Source organism: Equus przewalskii, chromosome 6, assembly GCF_037783145.1.
Source record: "Equus przewalskii isolate Varuska chromosome 6, EquPr2, whole genome shotgun sequence".
Taxonomy (NCBI): domain Eukaryota; kingdom Metazoa; phylum Chordata; class Mammalia; order Perissodactyla; family Equidae; genus Equus; species Equus przewalskii.
The window spans coordinates 6,043,788-6,071,337 of record NC_091836.1 but is presented as its reverse complement, the minus strand read 5'-3'; the positions used below and the strand labels follow the sequence as shown (position 1 = coordinate 6,071,337).

At 53.5% G+C, this 27,550-nt stretch overlaps 1 protein-coding gene and 1 long non-coding RNA gene across 2 annotated transcripts; one reads left to right on the top strand and one right to left on the bottom strand.

Annotated features, from left to right (window-relative positions):
- Nucleotides 1–4,634: 4,634 nt before the first annotated feature.
- LOC139083818 (uncharacterized) lies at nucleotides 4,635–15,236 on the bottom strand. Its single transcript, XR_011540777.1, has 3 exons — nucleotides 15,033–15,236; nucleotides 8,467–8,686; nucleotides 4,635–7,843 (listed from the first exon to the last, which is right to left on the bottom strand). It is a non-coding gene; the product is annotated as an uncharacterized lncRNA (long non-coding RNA).
- Nucleotides 15,237–15,373: 137 nt separating this feature from the next.
- Nucleotides 15,374–27,425, top strand: KANK3 (KN motif and ankyrin repeat domains 3). Its single transcript, XM_070622894.1, is given in 13 exon segments — nucleotides 15,374–15,449; nucleotides 19,208–19,271; nucleotides 20,059–21,167; nucleotides 21,169–21,334; nucleotides 21,413–21,512; nucleotides 21,703–21,865; nucleotides 21,900–21,940; nucleotides 22,042–22,126; nucleotides 22,595–22,811; nucleotides 25,746–25,891; nucleotides 26,018–26,218; nucleotides 26,306–26,404; nucleotides 27,170–27,425. Coding segments are annotated over 12 exon segments (2,439 nt in total). The 5' UTR covers nucleotides 15,374–15,449; nucleotides 19,208–19,237; the 3' UTR covers nucleotides 27,248–27,425.
- Nucleotides 27,426–27,550: the final 125 nt, after the last annotated feature.

Sequence of the window (27,550 nt, the reverse complement as noted above, 5' to 3'; positions counted from 1 at the left end):
CTTGTGCCCTATTCTCCCCAGACGAGCCCAGAGGAGCATTGAGGCCATGTATGCAGACATCCCAACGGAAGCTGCTGAGCCTCTGTCCAGGGGATGGCCCCCAACATCCCCGGCACTGACCATGCCCTGTCCTGCAAGCCTCTGGTCACAGACAGGTCACCAAGAAAGATCAGCTTTCCTGCAGGGGCCTCAGAGGCTCGGGGCAGAGAGAATGACTCAGATTCTGGGCTGGGACCCCAGAAAGGAACCGAGCAGCCTCCATCCAAGGCACCCTCCCCCTCTCCACTCCGCCTCTCAGTCCGCCCAGCCTGGGAGCTTGTGCGGGCGCGAGCCTGGCGGCCTTTGTGCCCCAGGGTGCAAGTCTGGAACTCACTCAGGAAACAATAATAGCTATAACCGTGCACGTGGATGTAGCACTCACCTTCATGCCATCAGGCACGTGCAGAGTCCATCCGCGTCATCCTCAAGCCAGTCCTCTTCTCCCTTTTGGAGTGATGGGGAAACTGAGGTTCCCACGTGTTCAGACACTGGGCTGAGTTTCACAGCTTGGAAGAGCCAAGATTTGGACCCAGTTCTTCCCAGTTCCAAACCACTGAATCTTTTTTTTTTTTCAATCTTGTCTTTTTCTGTAATTTACAGTTTTGAATGGGTAACGCATTTACGTGGCGCCAAACCCAAAATGTCAAAAAGGCATAGCTGCAGAAGGGTCCCTTCCCTAGTCGTGCGTCCGCACCAAACTTAGTTCAAGCATGTTCGTCCAGGTCTATTCATCGTCATCTCTGAGGGGTTTTGTGTGTTTAAACATTGTCATTTTATTTTTTTTATTTTTAGTGAAGAAGATTGGCCCTGAGCTAACATCTGTTGCCCATCCTCCCCTACTTTGTACGTGGGATGCCACCGCAGCATGGCTTGACAAGCCGTATGTAGGTCGGCGCCCGAGATCTGAACCCTCAAACCCCAGGCTGCCGAAGTGGAGCACGTGAACCCAATCGCCCTGCCATGGGGCTGGCCCCCTAAACATTGTCATTTTAAAAATTGTTATGAGGGGCTGGCCCGGTGGCATAGTGGTTAAGCTCATGCACTCCCCTTTGGCAGCCCAGGGTTCACTGGTTCGGATCCTGGGTGTGGACCTACACACTGCTCATCAAGCCACGCTGTGGCGACGTCTCATATAGAAGAACTAGAAGGACTTGCAACTGTGATTTACAACTATGTACTGGGGCTTTGGGGAGGAAAAGGAAAAAAAGTAAAATAAAAATTATGATGATTAGGGGCCAGCCTGGTAGCACAGTGGTTAAATTCGCATGTTCCGCTTCAGTGGCCCGGGTTTTGCTGGTTCGGATCCCGGGTGCAGACCTACACACTGCTCAGGAAGCCATGCCAAAGCAGGTGTCCCACGTATAAAGCAGAGGAAGATGGGCACAGATGTTAGCTCAGGGCCAGTCTTCCTCAGCAAAAAGAGGAGGATTGGCAGGGCCAATCTTCCTCAAAAAAAAAAAAATTGTAATAGACTGAATGTTTGTGCCCCCCTAAAATTCACATGTTGGAGCCCTAATGCCACCCCCCCCCCCAATGTGACGGTTTTTGGAGACCGGGCCTCTGAGAGGTAATTAGGTCATGAGGGTGTGGCCCCCATGATGGGACTGGTGCCTTCATAAAAAGAGACAGGAGAGAGCTTGCCTTCTGTCTCCATCCCGTGGGGATGCAGCAAGAAGCTGGCATCTGTGAGCCGCGAAGAGAATTCTCCCCTGGAAGCGACCCTGCCAGTGTTTTGATCTTGGCCTTCCCGGCCTCCAGAACGGTGAGAAATAAATGTTTTGTTTTTTGAACCACCCAGCCTGGGGTATCTTGTGACAGCAGCAGGGCTGACCGGTACCAAAATGGTGGGGAAAATGTTAGCAGTGTGTTGAAGTCTGATTGACAGACACCACTGTCCTTATTTCAAGGGCACAATTGAGTCAACTTGACTTACGTACCCACCTGTGAAACCATCACCATAATCAAAGTAAAGGACATACTTCCTATGCCCCAAAGCTTCCTTGTGCCTCTTCAGAACCCCTCCCACTGCCTCTCCCTGCCTTGACCTACTTTCTATCACTACAGGGTAGCCTGCATTTTCTAGAATTTTCTACCAATGGAATCACATCGAATGGACCCTTTTGTGTCTAGTTCCTTTCACCCAGCATGATTGCTCTGAGATTCCTCTCTGTGGGAGTGTGTATCCATTGTATATTTATTTTTGTTGCTGATAGGGATAAACCACCATTTCTTTATCCATTGATCTGTTGAAGGACATTCTGGTTGTTTCCAGTCTTTGGGTATGACAAAGAAATAAAGCTGCTATGGACATTCGTGGACAAATTTTTGAATAAATAATGCTTTCATTTCTCTTGGGGGAATTTTTTTTTTAAGTTTTTATTTTAACCGTTTTTACTGGAAAGCTCTCAACTTTCCTCATTTCTTTCTTTCTTTCTTTCTTTTTTTTTGAGGAAGATTAGCCCTGAGCTAACATCTGCTGCCAATCCTCCACTTTTGCTGAGGAAGACTGGCCCTGAGCTAACATCCGTGCCAATCTTCCTCTCCTTTCTATGTGGGACGCCTACCACAGCATGGCCTGCCAAGCAGTGCCATGTCCACACCCAGGATCCAAACCGGTGAACCCCAGGCTGCTGAACCTGAATGTGTGCACTTAACCGCTGAGTCACTGGGCCAGCCCGGAAGGGGATGAATTTTTAAAAATTTTAGAATTGAATTTCAATCTCTCTAGCGCTCTTTTCTTGTCTGCCCAGTTCCCCCACACACACCCACCATCAATATTTCCTTTTTTATCCTTCTTGCATTTACTTATACAGATGTAAGTAATATACCCCCATCTTTTTACACTGAAGATTAGTGTATTCTAAGCAGTGTTTGCATCTTTTTTCATTTGACCTAAATCTCAGAGGTCTTCTCAGCCCGTGGAAGCATCCTCATTTTTCATAGCTGTATAGTATTCCACTGTATGTTTGTACTCTAATTTATCTAACCTGGTTCCTATTAGGAATCTGTATTGTCCCTAATCTTTGGCTACAATAAACCATACAGCGCTGAATAATCTTGCAGACTGTCATTTTGTACCTGTGCAAATATACCTGGAGGGTAAGTTTCCCAAAGCAGAATTAGTGGGTCAATGAAGACATATATTAGCAATTTTGATGGATGTTACCAGATTGCCCTCCACAGACTTGAGCAACATATACTGGCACCAACGATGCATAAAACATTATTTTCCCACGGCATTGCCAATAAATTGTTTTATTGGATTTTTGCCAATCTGATAAGTGGCATCTCACACAGTTTTGATTTTCATCGGTCTCAGTAGAAGATCCTCCTTTCAAAAGTTTGACAGCCTCTTGTTTCCTTTGTCTTTTGTTTGAAATTGCTACGTTGTTCTTTTTCTTATTGATTCCCAGGAGCTCTTTATTAGGCAGCTGAGGTCTTTGTGGTGTGAATTGCAAACTTTTTCTTCCGTTTGTCATTTGTCTCTGACTCTCCTCTGCCTTTTTTTTTGCCATCCAGAAGTGTGTGTGTGTGTGTGTGTGTGTGTGTGCGTGCGCGCGCGCGCGTGCGCACGCGCACGCGCAGAGAGAGCAAACCTTAAATTCTTAGGCCTCCTGGGTTTTAAGTCACAGAAAGTCCTTTCTCCCTGAAGGTTACAAAGGGGTTCTCACATTTTTTCTCACAGAACATTTACAGTTTTATTTTCAGGGTTAATTATTCATTTTAAATCGCAATGTCTTCAGGAACCAGCGATACCACGTCCCCAGCCAATGACTTGTTGTGACAATGACTAATACTTCGGAAACAACCTCGATGTCCCAACACAAGGGCAGGGCCACGGAGTGCAACACACTTGCAAGTTGCAAACCATTTTAAGGAAGTGGTCTGGGAGAGCAGACAGGGTGTGTTCAGTAAGAAATCCAGAAATCCAAACTCTGTATCCGGGGTATTCCAATTTTTCTTCTGAAACGTGTTTCTGAGCAAAGAAGCTGGTGAGAGACACGTCGATGGCTGGCTGAGCTCAGGCAGGGTTTCTGTGGGCAGATTCCTTCCTTCATTAGATATCTGTTGGGCCGGCCCGTGGTGTAGTGGTTAAGTGCGCATGCTCCGCCCCTCCGCCGCCCCGCGTTCGCCGGTTCGGATCCCGTGTGCAGACATGGCACTGCTTTGCAAGCCATGCTGTGTTAGGCGTCCCACATATAAAGTAGAGGAAGATGGGCACAGATGTGAGCTCAGGACCAGTCTTCCTCAGCAAAAAGAGGAGGATCGGCAGCAGGTGTTAGCTCAGGGCTAATCTTCCTCAAAAAAAAAAAAAAAAAAAAAAAGATATCTTGAACCTAATATGATGAAAGAGAGGCAGTTACTCACCTTTTAGTGGAAGGACACATCTCCACTGACGAAGTTGCCTTGCTGAAAAATCAAATCTGATGCTGAAGAGATGCCTAGAGTGTTCCACGTCCAAAAGTTTTCCAAAATAGTAGCTATGAGTCATCTGTGACTGATAAATACTAGAAAAGTGGCCAGTCCGAATGGAGACGCACTGCAAATGTACACTACACACTAGATTTTGAAGACTCGGCAAGAGGGAACAAAAGGAATGTAAAATAACTAATTTATTATTGGTTACATGTTGAAATAATCAAACTGTGGATGCCTTGGGCTCAAATTAAATGATGAAAATACATTCCTTTTTACCCTTTAAAATTAAAGTGGCTACTAGAAAATTTAAAGTGAGGCACGTGACTTGGGTCTGTGGCTCACGTTATGTTTTTATTTCGACAGCTCTGGTCTGGATCTATCTGCCAAGTTTTACAAAACACAGAGAACATCGGGACACCACAAATGACACCTCGGGGCGCAGTCCGCTGGATCCAAACCATGGGAGACGCTCCAGGACAAATGTGTGTTCTTTAACAAATAAATTGGGGAAAAAAAAGTGAGAATTTTTAAATCAAAAGAGACTTGAAAAACATTTCAACCAAATGCAATGGATGGATATTTCGAAATCATGATTCAAATCATCCCTGAAAACATAAACTAAAATGCAGCAGAACAGATTATAACGTTTATGAAACAATTAAAAACTTCAACTCTCACTGGACGTTTGATGATACGAAGTTTTTAAAGCATAATAATGCTATTATGGGTACTTTTGAAAGACGTTGTCCTTCTCTCCTAGAAGGTAAAACCAGGGATGTATAGGCGATGGGACGTCTGGTATTTGCTTCAAAATAACCCAGTTAAGGAGGAAGTGGGGACACCGGAGACAAGACTGAGTTGACAATTGGTGTTCACATTGTACAATCTTTTTTTTCATTGTGGGAAAATATACATAATATAAAATTTACCATCTTAACCCTTTTCAAGTGGACAGTTTAGTGGCACTAAATACACTTCTCTACCTTTTTTGTTTGTTTGTTTAAAATCCTTCCAAACAAAAGGTGAACAGAAATATTTTGAATAAGCAAATGGACTTCAAAGCACAATATGTTGGCAGATGTAACAGTGAGTTCCCAGGAGGGCACGTGCAGCCATTTTTATTTCTCACTTTAGTTTCTTAATTGTTTATAATGAATATGCTAGTTTTTAGAGATTATTTGTGCAGCAATAAGAAAAAGCTAGACATGGCTTTTCTTTTTTTTTTATTCCCCCAGGAGGAAAATTCCTCCACAGGTGTGCCGCGGACAAGCGCAGAGGAGGAGCGCCCCCTGGCGGCGGCTCTCGCTCCTTCGGTTCCCGCTGTTCCCCCCGGGAGGCAGGGCAGGTGGCTGCTGAGCCTGAGGGCGGAGCAGGCGAGGAGCAAAGGGGAGATGCAACGATGATGAGTAGCAACTTTCTTCCTTCTCCTCCTCCCATTTCCTTCTCCTTTTAGGCCAGTTTATTTATGTAACAGCAATTCATTCATCAAACATTGATGGAACATCTACTGTGTGCCAGGCCCTGTTCCAAGCGCTGGGGACAAAAGTCATTGCTCTAATGGAGCTGACGCAATGACTGTGTGAGAGACACAATAAACAAGCAAAGAAAATATATAGCACTTTACATGGGGATAAGCACTAAGGGGAAAAATAAGTCCCAGGAGAGAGATAAAGAATAAGGGCGATGCTTGTAATTTTCAATAGAGTGGTCAGGAATGGTCTCATGGAGAAGGGGGTGTATGAGCAGTGAAGTGAAGGAGGTGAAGGGGTAAACCACGCAGAAATCTAGGGGGAAAACATTCTAGGCAGAGGGAATAGCCAGTGCAAAGGCCCTGAGACAGAAACATGCCTGATGTGTTTAAGGAATATTAAGAAAGGCCCATGGAGGGGCCAGCCCAGTGGCATAGTGGTTAAATTCGCATGCTCCACTTCAGCAGCCCAGGGTTTGCAGGTTCAGATCCTGGACGCGGACCTACACGCCACTCATCAAGCCATGCTGTGGTGACACCCCACATACAAAATAGAGGAAGATGGGCACAGATGTTAGCTCAGCAACAATCTTCCTCACCAAAGGAAAAAAAAAAGAAGGCCCAAGGAGGGAAGGAGAGGGAGGGAGAGACAGAGAATAATAAGGAAGTGTGGCAACATGTTAGCATTTGGGGAATTTGGGTAATGAATATATATATACACACACACTTACACACATATACCAAATACGTCTGTCTATGTGTATATACATATACACACATCTATATAGAGAGAGGTAGATACAGATACACGTTATTTTTTTTTGAGTCTTTTGAGAACCAATCCCAGACATGACTCCTTCTTATTCCTCAGTTTATATTTCCTGAGAAAAGGGACATTCTCCTGCAGATGGCTTCTCTACCATGTCACTGTAGATATTTGGGCTGGATAATTCTTTGCCGCAGGGTGCTGTCCTGTGCATGACAGGATTTCAGCATCCCTGGCCTCCACCCACTAGATGTCACTAACACACATGCGCACACTCCTGGGCGTGACACCCAAAAATGTCTTCAGACACTGCCCAGTGTCCCCTGGATGACAGAACTGCCCCCAGTGGAGAACTGTTGCTTATACAACCATAGTATAATGGTCACAATCAGAAAATTTAATATTGAAATAATATTGCTATCTAAACCAGAGACCTGGGGCTGGCCCGGTGGCACAGTGGATAAGTTCCCACATTCCGCTTTGGTGGCCCGGGGTTCGCCAGTTCAGATCCCGGGTGCGGACATGGCACCACTTGGCATGCCGTGCTGTGGCAGGTGTCCCAGGTATAAAGCAGAGGAAGATGGGCATGGATGTTAGCTCAGGGCCAGTCTTCCTCAGCAAAAAACCCCCCAACAAAGAAAAAAAAATCTATGTTCACTGGTTAAGTCCCTATCTGTTTCTCTTCTGTAAAGTTAGTTACAATTCTCTTCTTTGTAATTAACATGTATCTTATGGGCAGATACATTGAAGCTACATAAATATCCTGTTTTTCATGAAACTTTCACCAACTAATTGCAGCTTCTTTTGAGGATTCTTGTCTGAATCAATTGTCCTGATGGATTGCTTTTAATAATGGCTTTAAATGAATACAGAATAAGGACAAAAGTCTGCTTTAAACCTTTTGTTAAGGTGTCAGGAGTAACAATGAAACGCACATTCATGTAACTTCCGACCAGGCTAAGAAAGAGAGACGCTAGGACATGTGAAACCCCAGCACAGCTCCTGCCGGGAGATAGATATAAACGTTCGGGGCCGGCCCAGTGGTGTAGTGATTAAGTTCACACACTCTGCTTCGGCATCCTGGGGTTTGCTGGTTCGGATCCCCGGCACAGACCTATGCGCCGCTCATCAAGCCACGCTGTGGAGGTGTCCTACACACGAAAAATAGAGGAAGATGGGCACAGATGTTAGCTCAGGGCCAGTCTTCCTCACCAAAATAAATAAATAAATAAAAGGTTCAAGCTGGGGGTTGGGGGAAGGAGGGCGACAGGGAGGCCCCGGATGGTGGGGTCTTGGATTAACTGGACGTGGAGAAGGGAATGAATTCCAGAATAGTTGGTGAAACTAACAGGATGTGGACCAGCTGGATCTGGATCCTGGGGAAGAGGGTGCAGGGTGAGGTTGGGGACTGGATGTAGGGAGGTGCTGTCCTTTGAAGCCCCTGACCGGGCAGTGAGCCCTCAGGGCTGGGAGTGCGAGCACGCGGGGCAGGCACAGCCTCTCCGGGGCCGCTGGGCATTCCAGGCCAGGGCGAGGGCTGCTCCAGAATTCCCAGGAGGCCCTTGAACTGGCCAAGGGGCCGAGAGGGGCTCCTGAGGGCGTCTTGTGCGTCCTGGAGTGGCCAGGAGCCTCCTCCTCTTGTCCTCTGGCTCGAGCCTCAAACTGGGACAGGGTGGGACAGAGAAGGACCACATTTTCTACCACGAACAGTATTAGGAATCCGGGGGTGGAGGTTATTTAAGAGGACGAAGGTAATTTCCTCTCTTTCTCTCACCTGCCCATCCGAGCCCCTCCTCCCTGGTGCACATCCCCGTGCCTGTGGCTGGGCTGGGACTCTCCTCCAAGGCCCCTTGGAATCTCTTGTCTGCATGGAGCTCAAATTCACCTTTCCCTCCTTTCGCTTCAGTGAACGAGTGTTTGTTGAGCGCCTCCCGCGTGCTGAGCTTTGTTCTAGGCTCTGGGGACCAGGCAGTGAAGAGGACAGACAGAAGTTCCTGCCCATGGAGGGGTTGACATTCCAGTGAGGAACAGGCAGTGTGTAAGAAGGTTGTGAGCGCTTGAGGAAAAAAATATTGCAGGCTAAGGCGGGGGGTGGGGGGGGGGGGTGGGTCTCGAGTGGAGAAAGCAGGGAAGGGGGCCAGGGCAGCCTCTTGGTGACATTTTAGCAAAGATTCAAAAGAGATGAGGAGGAAGCCAGGGGGACATCTGTGAGAAGAGCATTCCAGGCAGATGGAGCAGCAGGTGCAAAGGCCCTGGGGCACAACCCTGCTGGGTGGAACAGAATGAGCGAGGAGGATAGAGAAGGTAAAGAGGTGACAGGAGCTGGTAGTACAGGGCTTTGTGAGCCATGAAAGGATGTGAAAAGAGGAAGGACAAGAACTCTGCCCCAAAACACATTCCCCATTCATCCCTCAGCCTGGTATAGTTCCACCCAGGCTGAAGCCCTGCCTTTCTCACCTCCATCTGGCTCCCATCCTACCTCCACCTCCAACTCTCTCTCACCCCCTCATTTTCCGCCCATTCAGTGTTTCTGGAAACAGCAAAGGAACACAAATACACAAGACCAATAGCATTCCCATATGGCAAAAGCAGCCAGTTAGGAAAAGACAGGGAACGGAGCTTCTGTCTACAAGGGTGGCCACCTCTCCCTGAGGAGAGAATGACCTTAGGGGAGCAGGGTCTAGCTGTTTGGAGAAAACTACAACATTTTATTAAGACTTAGATTAATTAATGGATATGTCATGTTTATGGATGAAATAACTGAATCTGACTTTTTTAATGCCAATTCTTTCCAAATTAATGTAGAGGTTTATTGCAATTCCTGTTTGGTTTTGTTTTTTGTTTTTTGTTGAGGAAGATCGGCCCTGAGCTAATACCTCTTGCCAATCTTCCTCTTTTTTTTTTTTCCTCCCCAAAGCCCCAGCACATAGTTGTATATTTTAGTTGTAAGTCCTTCTAGTTCTTCTATGTGGGATGCTGCCACAACCTGGCTTGATGAGCCGTGTGTAGGTCTGAGCCCAGGATCCAAACTGGTCAACCCCAGGCCACTGAAGCAGAGTGCATGAGCTTAACCACTATGCCACTGGGTCAGCCCCTGCAATTCCTGTTTTTAAAAGTTCAATAAACTCAAAATGGAACAAAGAACTAAACGTGAGGAGCCAAGACCATAAAACTCTTAGAAGAAAACACAAGGGAAAATCTTTACGACGTTGGATTTAGCAACAATTTCTTGGATGTGGCACACAAAGCATAGGCAACAACCGAAAAAATAGATGTCAGACTTCATCGAAATTTAAAACTTTCATGGATCATAGGACATTATCAACAGCGTGAAAAGACAGTCCACGAAATAGGAGAAAATATTCACAACTCATATATCTGATAAGGGATTAGTATCCAGAATATATAAAGAACTCCTGCAACTCAGCAACAAAAAAACCCAAAAAAAACCCAAGTCAAAAATGAGCAAAAGACTTGAACAGACGTTTCGCCAAAGAAGATATATACTAACGGCCAATAAGCACATGAAAAGATTTGCAACATAGCTAGTTGTTAGGGAAATCAAATCAAAACCACAATGAGGGACCGGCCTGGTGGCACAGTGGTTAAGTGCACATGTTCCACTTCGGCGGCCAGGGGTTTACCGGTTCAGATCCCAGGTGTGGACATGGCACCGCTTGGCACACCATGCTGTGGTAGGCGTCCCACGTATAAAGTAGAGGAAGATGGGCACGGATGTTAGCTCAGGGCCAGTCTTCCTCAGCAAAAAGAGGAGGATTGGCAGTAGGTAGCTCAGGGCTAATCTTGCCCCGCCCCCCCCCCCAAAAAAAGATAGTGAATGGAGAGCACATATGCAAAAGATACTTTTAAACCAATTTTAGTAACCTATCAGGGGTAGTACTGGCATTGTTATTTTGAGACCATTGTGTGAGCAATGTTGATTAAAGCAAATGAGTCATTATGAGATGTTCTAATACTGTCTTCTTCTGTGTCCTTGAGAACCAGGATTTTTATGGAAGAAAAAAGAAATGAATAGAAGTATTAGTGTTAGTTTCCTATGGCTGTTATAACAAATGACCACAAATTCAGTGGCTTAAAACAGCACAAATTTATGATTTTACCGTCTGGAGGTCAGAAGGCCAACATGGGTCTCATTGGGACAAAATCAAGGTGTTGTCGGGACTGTGCTCCTTCTGGAGGTTCCAGGGGAGAATTCATTGCCTCGCATTTTCCAGTCTCTGGAGGCCGCCTGCATTCCTTGGGTGGTGGCCCCTTCCAGCAGTTGCAACCCTCTGACCTCTGTTTCCCTCGTCACATCTCCTTCTCTGACTCTGACCCTTCTGTTCCCTCTTATAAGGACCTTTACAATGACATTGGGCCACCTGGATAATCCAGGATCATCTCCCATCTCAAGATCCTTAATGGGGCAGGCCCGTGGCCGAGTGGTTAAGTTCACACGCTCTGCTTGGGTGGCTGGGGCTTCACCAGTTTGGATCCTGGGCGCGGTCATGGCTCATCAGGCCACGCTGAGGTGGCGTCCCACATGCCACAACTAGAAGGACCCACAACTCGAATATACACCTATTACTGGGAGGCTTTGGGAAGAAGAAGAAAAAGAAAAAAAAGAAGATTGGCAAGTGTTGTTAGCTCAGGTGCTGGTCTTTAAAATAAAGAAAGATCCTTAACTTCCTCAGATCTTCAAAGTCCCTTTTGCCTTGTAAGGTGACATATGCACAGGTCCCAGAGATTAACATGCGGACGCCTTTGAGGGGATGTTACTCCCCCCACCACAAAGAGGGTCAGCAAAAATCGTGTAGTCCTGAACCTGAATTGGAAATATCAGAATGAACTCATAAAGTATTTTATATAATAGAGTATGTACATATAGTGTATTATATGTATATATACATGGATATTATAATACATATCATAATATAATAGATACTATTATACTTATAGACTACATATTAGATTTATATTAATTATTATATGATATTCTGATACAGTCATTAAAATTATAATAAAATATGCTAATTACATCATTAATAATTATTACTAATATAATTATATCATAATATTGATATAATGATTATATAATTATATAATCATAATGTAAATGATACTCATATTACCAATAATTGTTAATAATATAATATTATATCATAATACTATGATATATATGATATATATGATATAATGATATGATATATTATATAATTATAATGTGATAATTATATTATTAATAACAATAGTTAACAATATAATTATGTTATATAATACTATGATGTAGTATGTATATTCCCCCCCACTTAGCTCTGTTCACTGAAAAAGTCTAGACACTGGGGCCGCCTGATGGCGCAGCAGTTAAGTGCACAGGTTCCGCTTCGGCGGCCCAGGATTCTTGGGTTCGGATCCCGGGTGCAGACATGGCACCGCTTGGCAGGCCATGCTGTGGTAGGCGTCCCATATATAAAGTGGAGGAAGATGGGCATGGATGTTAGCTCAGGGCCAGTCTTCCTCAGCAAAAAGACGAGGACTGGCAGTAGTTAGCTCAGGGCTGATCTTCCTCAAAAAGAAGAAAAAGTCTAGACACAATGACCGACACGAGAGCAGATGAGCATTCCCATAGTGCTAATATATTCTCAACTAACATGTTTCCCACTAAAAGGAACCGGAGTCTCCTGGAGCTGCTGGCTGATGCCAGGTCTGGGACGGGAAATGTCCAAGATGAGCCTGGAACATCCGGTCACACCGGAGCGGGAAAACTCTCAAAGAGTATAGAGTCGCTTCAAAACGTCCCGCCTGCAGAGGCGCCCCCTGGCCTGGGGGCCATCAGTGAGGATGACTCAGAAGATGGAAGCCCGATGTGTTTAAATCCATAGCTTAGAATGACTTAAAACTAAACCACCCCAGGGGCCGGCCCCGTGGCTGAGTGGTTAAGTTCGTGCGGTCCACTTTGGCAGCCCGGGGTTCGCGGGTTTGGATCCTGGGCGCGGACATGGCACTGCTCATCAGGCCATGCTCAGGCGGCCTCCCACATGGAGGAACTAGAAAGACTTGAAACAAAGATATACAACTATGTACTGAGGCTTTGGGGAGAAGAAAAAAAGAGGAAGATTGGCAACAGATGTTAGCTCAGGGCCAATCTTCCTCACCAAAAAAAAAAAGAAGAAGAAGAAGAAGAAAAAGACGCATAAGAAGAAAAGAATTAAAAAAAAAACTAAACCAGCCTAATTCATCACCTTCAGAGAATGATGGAGAATCATTTGTTCCTCACTTTGAGAACTGATTTATGAAGGGAAAGAATCAAGCATCTGTCTTGTCCTTCCTATGTGAACGTGACCCCGGGGAACAAATGGGACATAAGGGGAAGCCTCTGGCGAAGGAAGAATTCTAGATAATAAATGGGGAAGGAACGCTTGAGGGAGGACATCACTATTTTGCCACCCCCGGGATGAGTTAGTCCCCAGTGGCTGCTGGCCTTGTGCGAGGAGAGACCGTCAGAGATGAGCCCCCTGGGCATGGTCGTGCCAAAGGTATCAAACCTGGGTCGGTTCTAGAAGCGACTGCCAATTTGCAGGGAGCAGGAAGACAGGGGAACACGCCGCACCGAGGCGGGGGCGTGGGGTCAGCCGACACCCAGGCCACAGGAAACGCTTCAGGACAAACAGCCTGAGTTGTGCAATCGATTTATTGTTACGGAAGGAAAGGGATGGAGGGGGAACCTGTGGATTAAAAGGCACTGAAAAGACATTTTCTTCTGGAATCGAAGACAACTACAGTGCCTGGAGATTCCTAGTTGGGCGACACACTGGACGGAAACGCAGGACACTGATTACTCCAGAAGCCACAGTGGTGGTTGCTTTGCAGGGGTGACTGGAATACGGCTGGGGAGGGGCTTCTGGGGTAGCTGGCGGCGCGCTGTCCGGGTGGGGGTGATAATGATGCTCGCCTCCGAGCTGGGTTTCTCAGACTCAGCACTGCTGACGTTCACATCAGATAACCCTTGGTCGTGGGGGCTGCCCTGTGCGCTCTGGGATGTTTTGCAGCGTCTCTGACCTCCACCCACTGGATGCCAAGAACCGCCCTCCCCCACTCCATGATGACAACCCCACATGTCTCCAGATGCTGCCAGAAGTCCCCCCAGGGGCAAATTCACCCCGATTGAGAGCAGCCCTTCAGTAACTCCTTAAGCTTCCCTTTTGTTTTATGTGGGTTCTTGGATCTGGCTCTCTGTGTGTCTGTGTGTGTGTGCATTTTATTTTGCCATAAAAATATTTTTAAAACGCCAAGGGAGTGTTCATGGGGGAAACTCTCCAGAATTCTGCAGTTTATCTGGAAGAAAACAAGACAACGGGAATAGCCCAGGAATTTTGTAAAAAGCGGAGTCTCAGATATTAAAGTCGATTCTAAAGCTACAGTCATGAAAACAGGTACTGAGATGAACACAGACAGGTGAGTCTCCAGAATACAATAGCCCGCCTCTGGGTGGGTCCCGTTTTAGCAGAGAAGATCTGAGCTGCTTCTGTTGTCCTTCTGCCTTTCCTTCCAGCCCCCTCCCACCACCACACTGACCTCACCCCAGCTCCCCAAGATGGAGCTTCCCACTTCTCCTCCTTTGCACGTGCGGTTTCTCCTGTCTGGAGCACCTTTCCCTAAATGTCACCCTGCAGGCACCCTTCCCAGCCCCTCCTGCTCAGAGATGTCCCCTTCCTTCCTCCTCCTGTAGACACCAGCTCCCACCCCTGTCACCCCCTTACTGTGAACCTTAGCTTGAAAGTCTGTCTCCTCCTCTCAGCTTTGCAGACCAGGATGGTAGGAACTGTGTCCCCTTGGGGACCTGCACGGTGCCTGGCATACAGCAGGTGCTCAATAAATGCTCCATTAATCCGGAAAGAAAAAAACCATCTGTAGCGTCACTTTAGATCAGAATATATGCCAAATGGGTTAAGGAGTTAAGTGGAATTTCAAATCGTTCTTTCAAAGAACATTGATTAAGCACCTACTGTATGCCAAGGGCACTGGAAAAAGCAATGACCAAAACCCATCAGTTTCCTGTCCTTCCAGGGAGACAGACGGCAGAGAAGTCAAGGAATAAATGATACATTCTTTTTCTCCCAGGTAGTGAAAGTAGCTGTTAGGTTCACAAAACAGAGGGACGGGAAAAACAGTGACGGGAGAGGGGCCATGTTAGGCCTTTAGCAGGGCGGGAACACACAGTTTGAGCCCCTAAAGGTAGGAGAAGGTGGCCGCGCATCCACGTGCAGGAAAAAGAGGTTCGGCAAGGTGGAACAGCATGTGCAAAGACCCGGCAGTGGGAAAGATCCAGGGTCCCGGTACCTTCCCCAGACACTGGGACATGAGCATCAGTCCTTCCAGCTTCCGGGAAACTCGAGGGATCTTCCAGATACACAAATCCCACCGGGTCACTGTCCTCTTCAGTCTTCCCATGGCTCTCTGGTGCCCTGAGAATCAAATCCAAGCTCCTTAGCCGAGCGCGGCTAGCACTTGGCGGCTGCGCTCCCCGCTCCGCCCCACCCGCCCGCCCGCAGGGACCCACACCCCAGGCCACGCCCCCAGCCACGCCCCGCACCCCGGGCGCCCGCCCCGCCTCGCCATTGGACAGCTAGGGGAGCGTCGGGCGGTGGTTGGCTGGCGTGGCCGTCCGTTAGGGTCAAGGGCTTGATAACCAGTCCCCGGGCATCGAGGGGGCGGGCTCCGGCGCGGGCGCGGGCGCGGAGGGGGCTGCGGCTTCAGGTAAAGCGCCAGCTGGCGGGGCATCGATGGGGGTCCTGGGGGGATCAGGGGGCGCCCCGGGAAGGGGCGCGGCGCCTCCGGCCCCTCTGCGGGCTCAGCGTGCTGCGACAGGGCGGGCGCCCAGTCCTCTGGCTGGGACCCCTCCCACACTGGGAGCTCCAGGTGGGTAGCGAGCAGAGTCGGGGGTCTGGATTCATGGGATCGCCCTCCTCTTGCCCTTCAGGAGACGAGTGGGGGGCTTGTTCGCGCCGTAGCGCCCCAACCCTCCGGGACTCTTTGCCAATATCGCTCCTGGACAGCTTGCGGACCCGGCTCCAGCCCCTCGCGCCGAACCTGGGTGTGTGGGGGGGGTGATACGGAAACAGTGTTGGGGGGAGGGACGGACGCCCCCGGGTCCGCAGACAATGGGCAGCGGATGGAACCGCCCGGCGGAGTTTCCTGCAGGAAGCTGCTCGTCTCCGCGAGGCCGTCCTGGGGGCGCGGGAGGGGGTAGTGGGTGCCGGCCTGAGCACCTCCCCCTCCCGCTGTCATCAGCCTGCACCCCTCAGCTCAGGGGCCTGAGAGTCCCGCCCCAGCATTAGGGGGTGCCCCCACCCAGGGCCTCAAGCCAGGACGACGCCCCCTCCCCAGGACCGGGATCTGCCCCGGCCGCCACGTCCCCCATCCCTCACATTTCTTGATCACAGCTCTGAGTCCCGAAATAACTCCGTGGGGCGGGAGTAGGGGCGTGTGGCGTCGGCTCTGACGGCCTAATGAGGGGGTCTCAGGCAGAGGATCCGGATCCAGCCGTGACAGCTCCGGCAGGGAGCGGAGGAGAGGGGAGGGCAGCTGCGCGCCCCTGGAGCCGCCAGGGTGTGGGCCTGCTTCCCCCATCAGGGACACACGCGGGGACAGGCGTGGGTGCAGACTGGAAGGGCCGAACCCCTTGGGGGTGTCTGCCTCTCCTGGAGAGGGGAGGCCTGTTTCTAGAAAGCCACCAAGGGGAGTGGGCAATGCCGAAACACTGGCAAAGTTGCCTGGGTCCAAATGCTGCGGCTGCCCATCTGTGACCTTGGCCAGTCACTTCATCTCTGTGTCTCAGTTTCTCCATCTGTGCAATGGAGGAAAGGATAAAGATAGTAAGAAAACCTACCTCAGAGGGTTTACCTAGGATTTTTTTTTTTTTTAACTTAATACCCATAAATTGCTTAGAACAGAGGCTGGCCCATAGTAAATGGCAAAAGTGTTGTTATTATCACTATTTACCATTCTTGGGGCATCCACCCATTTCTTCTCCAGGCCTCTGGGTCTGGCTGCTGCAGCTGGTTTGGGTCTTAGCGATGACCCACAGCTGTTTTTTGAATTCCCAGGGACTCGGATTTGGGTGTGACCAGGAGGAGGGGGCTGACCCGACTGAGTCACCCGGCCAGCTGTGCACAAGGCAGGCCTGGACCCCTAAGCCCCAGGCCAGGTTTTTTCCACAACCCGGCTCTTCCCTGGCAGTTTCCTGAAAACAAGTCGTGAGAGGCACTGGCTGTCCTCGGTGATGACCATGATGACCGGCTGCCTGCTGGCCCGGGACGGGAAGCAGCTGCTTTGGGGCTGGAAGGGGCCCCCCCTGCTTGGGGGGTGGGGGAGGTGTCAGGGACCCAGGCTGGACAGAGGTGGCGAGTGGGAGGAGTCAGGTGGGCCGATGGGTGCTCAACGGCTGGTGGGTGTCAGACACCCAGGTGATCATCAGGCGTGCGAGAGGCTGGATGGGGTGGCCGGGAAGGTGGCCAGGTGGTCCCCAGAGAGGAGCAGTGGGTTAGGAAGACAACAGATGGGCTCCGGCAGGCACCTGCTAGTGCAGGGCTGGGCAGGCAAGGATCCCTAGAAGATGAGCAGAGCCCAGTCTGAGAGCATTTCCCACAGGCAATTGACTGCTTGTGCCTAGTTTCCCCACCTGGAAAATGGGGATAATAATATCCACCTTCAGCATTGGACTGAGGTTACATTTAATCAGGCAGGGCATACAGTAGGCGCTCCATACAAGCTGCTTTTCCTTCCCTGAAGGTTTTTCATCTGGGCTCTTCGAAGCCCCATCTTTCCCACTCTGTGCTTTCGGAATCAAAGTTCTGGACTCAACATTTGTCCTGGTTAAATCTTACATTATTAGACGTGGCCCAATGTCCCTCAGTTTCTTCGAGCCTCCATCGTGTCACCTGAAGAGTCACTCTCCCCCCAGCCACATGCATAGCCACAGTTCTGACAACCCGGGTGCTTGTGGTGCCACTCCAAGCTCTTACAAGCCAAGGGCAGAGCCCTGTGGCACTCCACTAGAGACATCGCGGGGAGAGAGGTACTCATTTGCATCCTTGGTACATCTGGTCCACAACTCTCCACCATTCCTTCGCGCGTAAGTTCTCACAAGGTCACAAGTCACCTTGGTAAAAATTCTGGTGCACAGTTAGATCTTGTTTACATTTTATAAGGGAAAAAAGAATCTAAGAGATCCTGGGTTTTTTTTTCTTCTTCTTCTTTTAATAGGCATAATCTGACCAGGAGAATTTCTTTTTTCTTTTCTTTTTTTACTGTGGTCATAATAGCTTATAACATTGTGAAATTTCAGTTGTACGTTATTATTTGTCAGTCACCATAGAAGTGTGCCCCTTCACCCCTTGTGCCCACCCTCCACCCCCCTTCCCCTGGTAACCACTAATTTGTTCTCTTTGTCCGTAAGCTTGTTTATCTTCCACATATGAGTGAAATCATATGGTGTTTGTCTTTCTCTGTCTTGCTTAGTTCACTTCACATGATGCCCTCAAGGTCCATCCATGTGGTTGCAAATGGGACGATTTCGTATTTTTTTCCAGCTGAGTAGTATTCCATTGTGTATATATACCACATCTTCTTTATCCAACCATCAGTTAATGGGCACGTGGGTTGCTTCCAGGTCTTGGCTGTGGTGAACACACTTCAATGGACATAGGGGTGCATAATTTTCTTTGAATTATTGATTTCAAGTTCTTTGGATAAATACCCAGTAGTGGGATTAGCTGGATCATATGGTATTTCTATTTTTAATTTTTTGAGAAATCTCCATACTGTTTTCCATCATGGCTGCACGAGTTTGCATTCCCACCAGCAGTGGATGAGGGTTCCCTTTTCTCCACGACCTCTCCAACATTTGCTGTTTTTTGTCTTGGTGATTATAGCCATTCTAATGAGCAGAAGATCATATCTAAGTGTAGTTTTGATTTGCATTTCCCTGATGATTAGTGATGTTGAGCATCTTGTCACGTGCCTGTTGGCCACCTGTTTATCTTCTTGGGAGAAATGTCTGTTCATATCCTGACCAGAGGGGTTTTGAATGAGCCTGAGAAAGACTCCCAACTCTCCCTTCCTGTTCTGATAAATATCCCACCCCTTTGAGCATCAATTCCTAATTTTCCCAGGGACTGATAGAAATCTCAGCAGGTCTGGTATGACGTCCCCCGGCCCCACCCCCAAGCTACTGTTCCCTGGACCAGTTTCCACTCTTCTCCTTCTGATGCGCTTCCGGCCTCCTCCCACCCCCTGGGCTGTGGCTTGGCACCTGGAGGTGCCCACGTTCATTCACTCCAAAAGTTCAAGGTCGCTTGAGGGAGCAAGGAGGAGAGGGCATGTGTGCAGGGGCGGGCAGGCAGAGAGGAGCTCTTGGGTCCCTTTCCTACCCCGGAGTCTAGGTTGACCCCAGAGGCACAGCCAGAAGGACATGGCTCAACCTCACCCTCACCCCTCTGGGGGCCTTTTTCAAGGTGTGTCTGGCGGCGGCTACTCCAGGAGACATGGCCAAGTTCGCCCTGAATCAGAACCTGCCCGGTGAGTGTGCAAAATGGGATACGTGTGTGTGCACAGATCCACGCTTGGTGCCGGTGTGTGGGCACAGCCCTGCAGTTCCCTCCTCCACACAGTGGTCAGAGGGCGTTTTCGAAACGTCCACGGGATGTTGTCACAGCCATGCTTAAAGCTGGCCTATGGCCCCGATTGCCTGTGGACTAAAATCCCCACTCCTCGAGGTTGCCCAGGAGCCCTCCCCCTCCTCAGTCTGCCCCCCCCCCACCTCTCCTACTCCTCTCCCCCCTCCCTTCTTTCACTCTGCTGGACACCCTGGCCTCCACCCTGCGTACTCCATCCCAGGGCCTTTGCATGGGGTCTTTTAGGAACCTTCTGTCCCCGGCTGCTTCCTCCTCCTCATTCGGGGCTCACCTTCTAAGTCCCCTCCGCAGGAACCCTGCCCTGACAACCAGAGCTAGAGTCACGCCTCCCCCACTTAGCCTCTATTTCATCTTCTTCTTCTTATTGCCCTGAACACCGGTTGGATGATCATGTTTCTTTGTCGCCTACAAGAGGGCAGGGATGTTTGTTCACTGCTGTGTCCCCAGCGCCCAGAAAAGTGCTTGGTACATAGCAGGCGCTCAATAAACGCGTGATGGCGTGACAAGGATTTGGGTGACAAGGGCGTTTGAGCCTCGCGCGTGCGTGGGCAGGGTTTGGTGCAGGTGGAGCCGTGAAGGCGTCCCTGGGACGGTGGGGGACGCGCTCCGTGAGTCCAGTGTTTCCGGGTCTCTCCGGCCTGACGCCCCCCACGCCGCTGTCGTACCCGCAGACCTGGGCGGCCCTCGCCTGTGCCCCGGCCCGCCCGGGGGCGCCCGCAGCCCGAACTCGCCCTACTCGGTGGAGACGCCCTACGGCTTCCACCTGGACCTGGACTTCCTCAAGTACGTGGAGGAGCTGGAGCGCGGCCCCGCCGCCCGCCGCGCCCCGGGCCCCCAGCCCGCGCGCCGCCCCCGCGCGCCCCGGGCCGGCCTCGCGGGCGCGCGCAGCCCGGGCGCCTGGACGTCCAGCGAGTCCCTGGCCAGTGACGACGGGGCAGCGTCGGGCGCGCTCTCCCCCGGCGCGCCCTCGGGGCTCCCGCGGCAGCCGCTGTCGCCGCGCGCACCCGTGCGCAACCCGCGCGTCGAGCACACGCTCCTGGAGACCAGCCGGCGGCTGGAGCTGGCGCAGGCGCACGAGCGTGGGTCCGGCCGCAGCAGCCCGGTCCCCGGCCCCGCCCCCAATCCCGCCCCCGCCTCGCCGGGCCCCGCGCAGCTGCAGCTGGTGCGCGAGCAGATGGCCGCGGCGCTGCGGCGCCTGCGCGAGCTCGAGGACCAGGCTCGCGCGCTGCCCGAGTTGCAGGAGCAGGTGCGCGCGCTGCGTGCGGAGAAGGCGCGGCTGCTGGCGGGGCGCGGGCCGGCCGAGTCCGACGGGGAGGCCGAGGCGCGCCCGGACAAGCTCGCTCAGCTGCGGCGGCTCACCGAGCGCCTGGCCACCTCCGAGCGCGGCGTCCGCACCAGGCCCGGCGCCCGGGCTGACGGCCCCGACGGGTCGGCTTCGAGGCTCAGCGAGGGCGCGCCCCAGGTCCTCGACGGGGCGGACGGGATCCCCGACGGAGCGCCGCAGACGCGGCAGGCGAGCGCCCAGGCCGTGCCGGAGATTCAAGAGGCGGGCGCCCAGGCCGTGCCAGACACCCGGGAGGCCGGCGTGGAGGCAGCTCCCGAGACTGTCGAGGCGGACGCGTGGGTGACCGAGGCGCTGCTGGGGCTGCCCGCGGCCGCCGAGCGCGAGCTGGAGCTCATGCGCACCAGCCTGGAGCACCAGCGCGGGGTGAGCGAGCTCCTGCGGGGCCGGCTGCGCGAGCTGGAGGAGGCCCGCGAGGCTGCCGAGGAGGAGGCGGGGCGCGGCAGCGGCAGCGGCTCAGCCCCAGCCGCGCGAGGCTGCCACCCAGACCCCGTGGGCTTGTGTCGAGAAGGCCACGCAGACCGAGCCCCCCGAAGAGGCCCCTTCCCTGACGCAGGAGAGCCCGCCCAGCCCCACGGATGGGGACAGAGCCGTGGCCCCCGCTGGTGAGTCCCGACCCCTCGCTGAGCCCTGGCTTGCTGGCCTCCGGACTCGAACTCAGTGTCCTCATCTGCTCCCACCAGGCGTCCTCAAATCCATCATGAAGAGGAGAGACGGTACACCTGGCGCCCAATCCAGCCCAGGTCCCAAGAGCCTGCAGTTTGTTGGGGTCCTCAACGGAGAGTGAGCACTTTCCCCTCCCCGTGGCAGCATCTGCGGGAACACGGACTGGGGTTTGAATCCGAACTCTGCCCCGCGCTCGCACGTGTCGGCAAACCTCATCTGTAAAATGGGGACGGCCACTCCCACCTCGCAGGACTCCAGAAGGAGCCCCCAGGGGAGGCTCAGTAGACGCCTCCCACCCTGCCCCCAGGTACGAGAGCTCCTCCAGCGAGGACGACAGTGACAGCGACAGCGAGGACGGCGCTGCCGAGCCCCCAAGGAACAGCTCCTCGGGCTCCGGGGAAGACAGCAGCGGGGGATCCGACTCGGGCACCCCCGGGCCTCCCAGCGGCGGGGATGTCCAGGACCCCGAGGCGGAGGCGGAGGGGGGCGGCGGCGGCGACGGAGCCTGAGCCTGAGCCTGAGCCTCAGCTGGGTGCACAGGGCAGGTGAGCGGCGCCGGCGACCCGGCGTGGGGACGGCTGCTCTCTTTCCCGTCCCCGCGGCCCAGGCTCCAGACCCCTTCTGAGCATCTCCTGCTCCTCGGTAGGTGCGAGCTGAGCCCCCGATTGCGGGAGGCGTGCGCAGCGCTGCTCCGGCAGCTGAGCCGGCCCCGCGGAGTGGCCCGCGACAGCGTGAGTGCCGGGAGAGGCCTTCACTGATGGAGTCGTGGGCCCCACCCGGGACCTCCCCTGACGCCCTCTTAAGGAAGCAGTCGAGTTTCCCAGAGTTGGGGGGCCCCATGTGCCGTACCCTCGCGCCAGAGACCGACACCGATCCCAGGCTCTCCAAAGGGATCTCCGCCCCAGGACCCCGCTGATCTTTCCCTGGTGCCACGAAAGGGGCCCGCCCCAGCACGACCCACGCCCCAGCCCCACGCCCGCACTCCGCCTTCCTCCACTTCAGGTTCTCCCTCAGGCTCTTCCCTAGAAAGGGAGGACCCTGTCCCTCGAGCCCCGGACCCGCACTGACTACTCCCTCCTCGGGAGGGGTGCCATCCCATGGGTACCCAGGGGCCCCCTCAGACAAGCAAGGACCGTCCTCCCGTGCCTGGATTCCCAGCCCCACCCCCGTCCCTGACACCTTTCCCCCTGTCCCCGCAGGGCGCGGCGCGCCTGGTGGCCCAGGAGTGGTTTCGAGTGTCGAGCCAGCGGCGCTCTCAGGCGGAGCCCGTGGCCGGGGTGCTGGGCGCAGTGGCGCGCCTGGGACCTGAGCTGCTGGCGCACGTGGTGAACCTGGCGGATGGCAACGGGAACACCGCCCTGCACTACAGCGTGTCCCATGGGAACCTGGCCATCTCGAGCTTGCTGCTGGATACCGGTCAGCGCCTTCCTCCGGGGTTACAGGGTCCCTCCTGGATGGGTCGCCAAGGGCCTTTTGAGCTCTGTCCTGAGCCGCCTCTCATTTTGCAGGGGGTGGGAATACCTGGCTTGGGGATTAGGTAGACTGCATCGAGGGGCCTCCCACCAGCCTTAGCTTCCTCATATGGGAAGTGGGGTGCAATGCCTCCCTCCTGGGGCAGCTGACACGTGTAGAACAGTGGCAGGCACGTGGTAGGAGGTCAGTCGATGCTCACCATGCCTCCTGTCCGTGGATCTTCAGCCCTGGCGCTCACCTCCTTCCTGGCCGCAGTGTCCAGCTGCTCACCTCTCCAGCCTTGGGGGAGGTGCTCATTGATCAGGACTCTGACTACCCTCCCCCGCTGGGGGGCTGCATCCTGTCCTTCACCCCCAGTTCTGCATCAGCTCCATTTCACGCATTTCTGTCACTTGCCTCCTGCTTGCGCGTCCCGTCTCCACTTTCCCCGTTCTGGAGCAGAGATGCACACACCCAGGTGTTGCTGAGCGCACAGACATGCACTGAGGGCCCACTAGGTACCACTGCAGTGCCAGGGGTGGGCCGCCCACATACGGCTGCTTTCCCCATGGGACTCAGAGCAGAGGGGCCAGTGGACAGTAGACAAACCGACTGCCCGCCAAGAGCCCTCTTCAGGTCCCACTGTTGTGTGTCCCGTCCGTCCCCGCTCCCCCTCCCCCGAAACACACGGTTCCACCCATCCCTGCAGGTCTTGGTGACTTGGGGATGCGGACAGCAGCTCTGGGCTGGACAGGGAGCTGGGGTTTGGGAGAGGGGACAATGCACCAGTTTGAAAGGGTTCCTGGGCGTCTCCTGCCTTAAAGGGGCTGCAGACCGGGGCTGTGACAGGTCCGGTTATTCCGTGTTCAAACCCCCAGTTGGCTTCAACTTCCCAGACCTTGCCCTGGGCCTTCTGGTTCTCACCTCGACATCCTCTCTGCCCCTACCTGTGTGCTGCCATGTCGACCTGGCCGCCCCCGCCCCGGGCTGTTTCTTCTTTTATCTTCCTGGAACGCAGGGCCTGGATGTGGCTGTGTCCCCTCCTTGCTCTGTATCTCTACTTCCAGACCTTTTCCTCTCCTCCCTCAACCCCACCTTGGAGCCTCTTACTGATCAGACTGCTGCCCTCTCCGCCCCTTCTTCTGGTTTCTCGCTCTGGCCTCGAGGCATGCTTCCCTCGTTTCTTGCATTTGAGCTCTTGGCCGGCTCTCCTCTCCAGCCTAATGCTCACCAGCTCCAGCATCCTCATCACGACCCCTCCAGTTGGAGAGCTTCTCAGTTCCTCGACCTGCGTCGCCCCCTTCACCTCGACCTCTGCCCTCCATCAGCCTTACACTTAGGTCACCCCAATACCATGATGGCGCCATAACCATGTCCCCTCCATACTCTCACTTCCTAGCACCTGCCTTCTCAACTCTCACCTCCCAACGTCTCAACTCGCTGTCTCCCGTTGCCCTTGGACCTTACGGGACCGTCATCCACTGCTCCCACTCCATCTCGCTGCCCCCCCCCCCTTGCCTCCTTGCTCGCCCCCTGGCCTGTCATGACCTACTTTCATTTGTCCCTCCCTCAGCTCACCAGACTTGCCTGGCAGACCCCAGCATGGCACACAGTAGACACTCAAGTGTTTGTTGAGCGAATGTGTGGGCTTTCACGGATGGCCGTGCGTGCATGCGCGGGGGGAGAGGGGGAGTGGAGATGGACAATTATTAAGTAAAAACACAAAATGACTTCACAATGGTGGGGGACCTGGCATTCAACAGTCGAGTGAATGCGGTCTGCACACAGGCAGGGGCCGTGAGGGAGGGCCAGGATGCGAGAGAACTGATCCCACAGGAAAGCGAGCTGAGGCTGTGCCCCGTCCTGAAGGACGGCCAGCAGTCCCCAGCCTGCGTCCGTTTCCTGGCAGCTGTAAGGCAGCCTGGCAGTGTGGGCAGCTGAGAACAGAAGTTCCTCTTCTGGCCCTTCTGGAGGCCGCGAGGCCGAAATCACGGTGTTGGCGGGGCTGGCTCCTTCTTGGGCCTCAGACGGAGGGTCTGCGCATGCCTTTCTCCCAGCTCCTGGCGGGGCCACCGACCCCGCGCCGTCCCTGGTGGTTGACGGGCACTCAGCTCTTCTCTGCCTTCGTCATCACGTGGTGTTCTGGTCGTCTCTGTGCCTCGTCTTCTAAGGACACCCGTCCTATGGGATTAGGGCCTGCCGTGATGACCTCATCCTACCCTCCTTACATTTCCAAAGACCCTATTTCCAATTAAGGTCACATTCGCTAAGGGTTGGGACTCCAACGTATCTTTTTTGGGGACACAATTCAATCTAACACAGGCTTGGGGTGAAACGATTCCAGAAGGAACAGGAGTTAGACAACAGAGAGCCTCAGAGACCATGTGGATAACGGCCTGTACTCTGGGAGCGATGAGGAGACACATGGTTTTAAATAGATGACTGGCCAGATTTCTTTTGATCTGCTGCATGGAACCTGGAGTGGATTGTGACACCAGGGTGGCCCAGCTGGCACAGTTATCTAGGGGAGCAAAGTTGGTGGCTTGGTGGGTAGGAGGTATGAAGACAGAAACGTCATTTATTCAATCAACAAACATTTACTGAGGACTTACGTGCTAGGTATTGTTCTAGGTACTGGGGGTACAGCAGCGAACAAGACCAAGTCCCCAAACCAGTGTGAAGCAGGGAGGTGAGGGAAGGCTTCACCAAGGGAGATCTGAGCAGAACCTGAAGGTCAGGTCCACTGGGAAGAGTGCCTTGCAGGCAGAGGAGACAGTAAATCATGACCCAGGGTGACCACTCCTCTTACATGGCTACTCAACCCGAGGCTTGGGGAGAAGTGAGCAGACCAGGTTGGGGGTGTTGGCTTCTGGGTGGACTGACCCCCTTCTCTCCCAGGGGTCTGTGACGTTGACCGCCAGAACCGAGCCGGCTACTCGGCTCTCATGCTGGCTGCGCTCACCTCCGTGGGGAGGGAAGAGGAGGACATGGCTGTGGTCCAGAGACTCTTCCACATGGGCAACGTCAATGCCAAGGCCAGCCAGGTGTGTGTGCACACCCCCTCCCTGGCTTTGAGTCCAGGGGTCACTTCCACTTCGGGAGCCCACCCATCTCTGACCTCCCTTCCCTGAGCCCACCTCAGCCCTGTCCCCTTCTCCCCAACTCCTCAGACGGGGCAGACGGCCCTCATGCTCGCCATCAGCCATGGCCGCCAGGACATGGTGGCGGCCCTGCTGGCGTGTGGGGCAGACGTGAACGCACAGGATGCAGACGGGGCCACAGCGCTGATGTGCGCCAGCGAATATGGGCGCCTGGACATGGTCCAGTTGCTGCTGGCCCAGCCAGGCTGCGACCCTGCCCTCCTGGACAATGTGAGCCACTGTGGGGCTGCTGGGGGAGGGGGTTGGCGGGGCACCTGTGCTTGGTTCAGGGACCCGACTGTCCTCCTTGTTTCTCAGGAGGGCACCAGTGCCCTGGCCATGGCCCTGGAGGCCGAGCAGGACGAGGTTGCCGCTCTGCTGCACACCCACCTGAGCTCGGGCCAGGCTGGTCCCCTGGTGAGTGCAGGGCTGCACACCTGGGGCTGGGGAGGACACCACGTGTGCCCCCGGGAGGAGCACTGGTGGTGGGGAACCTGGGTCTGAAGTCTCCTGTGGGGCTAGAATTTGACGTTCAACCTGCAGGTCATCCCTGAGGTAGACACATGCCCGCCTTAGAGGCCACGGGCCTGAGGCCTCCAGAGGAGAAGTGGGTAGGATCAGAGTAGAGGTGTGAGACCTCGCTCAGACCCTCCAGTGAGGGGACTCCTGTTCCTGTCCCCAGGGGTCTCCAAGCAAAGGAACAGGGCCCCTTTGGAGTTGGGCAGGGAGCGGGGAGGAGGACACGGGCTCCCCGCAAGCCAGAGCTTCAGGAGGGCAGACTGGCTGAGCCTGCCAGCTGCAGAGGGAGGGCCGGCTGGGAGCAGAGGGCTCAGGCTGCCCACCAGGTGAGGAGGCTTCCATTCAAGAGCCGAGCGCCAGGCTGCTCTCAGCACAGTCCTAACCATGCTCACCCATCCGCTCAGCGTGTCTGTCCTGCGCTCTCCTGCAGAGACAGGGCGGGCGGCGTGGAGCTCAAGCACCTCTGCCAGGTGGGACGGGGCAGAGGTGGGAGTCACGCCCAGGCAGCCTAGCTCTGAGTAGGGAGTGGGCTCCTCCTCAGGCACAGCCACGGTGCAGGGAAGCAAGACCCCCACTATGAGAAACACCCCCAGGTCTGAGGGGGCTGAAACCCACGGAGACTGTGATCTGTGACATGACTACCCCCCACCTCTCTCTCACCAGCCGGCACCTGACTCCCCTGCGGCCGAGCCTAGTGAAGGAGGCGGCAGTGACAATGGAGAGGACCCCCAGCCTCAGTGAGCTACCTGGCACACTGGACCAGAAAGCGGGGAGAGACCTTTCGCTCCCCCACCTGGGCTTCTGAGGCACAGCAGGGGCCAGCGTGGACCAGCAGGGTGGGGCAGGGGCTGAGGAATGACAGAGCCCCTAGGCCACCCACTCCCCCAACCTCCTTCCCTAATAAAGCATTCCCCGCTCAGCTTGTGTCTTGTTTGGGGGTCACCCATCAACACGAGATTCCCCTACCTCAAAAAAAGGTGCCCTGTTGGGTAAGACCCACCCCAGGTTTCCAGAGCATCAAGGGCCAGTAACCCCTGAAAGACC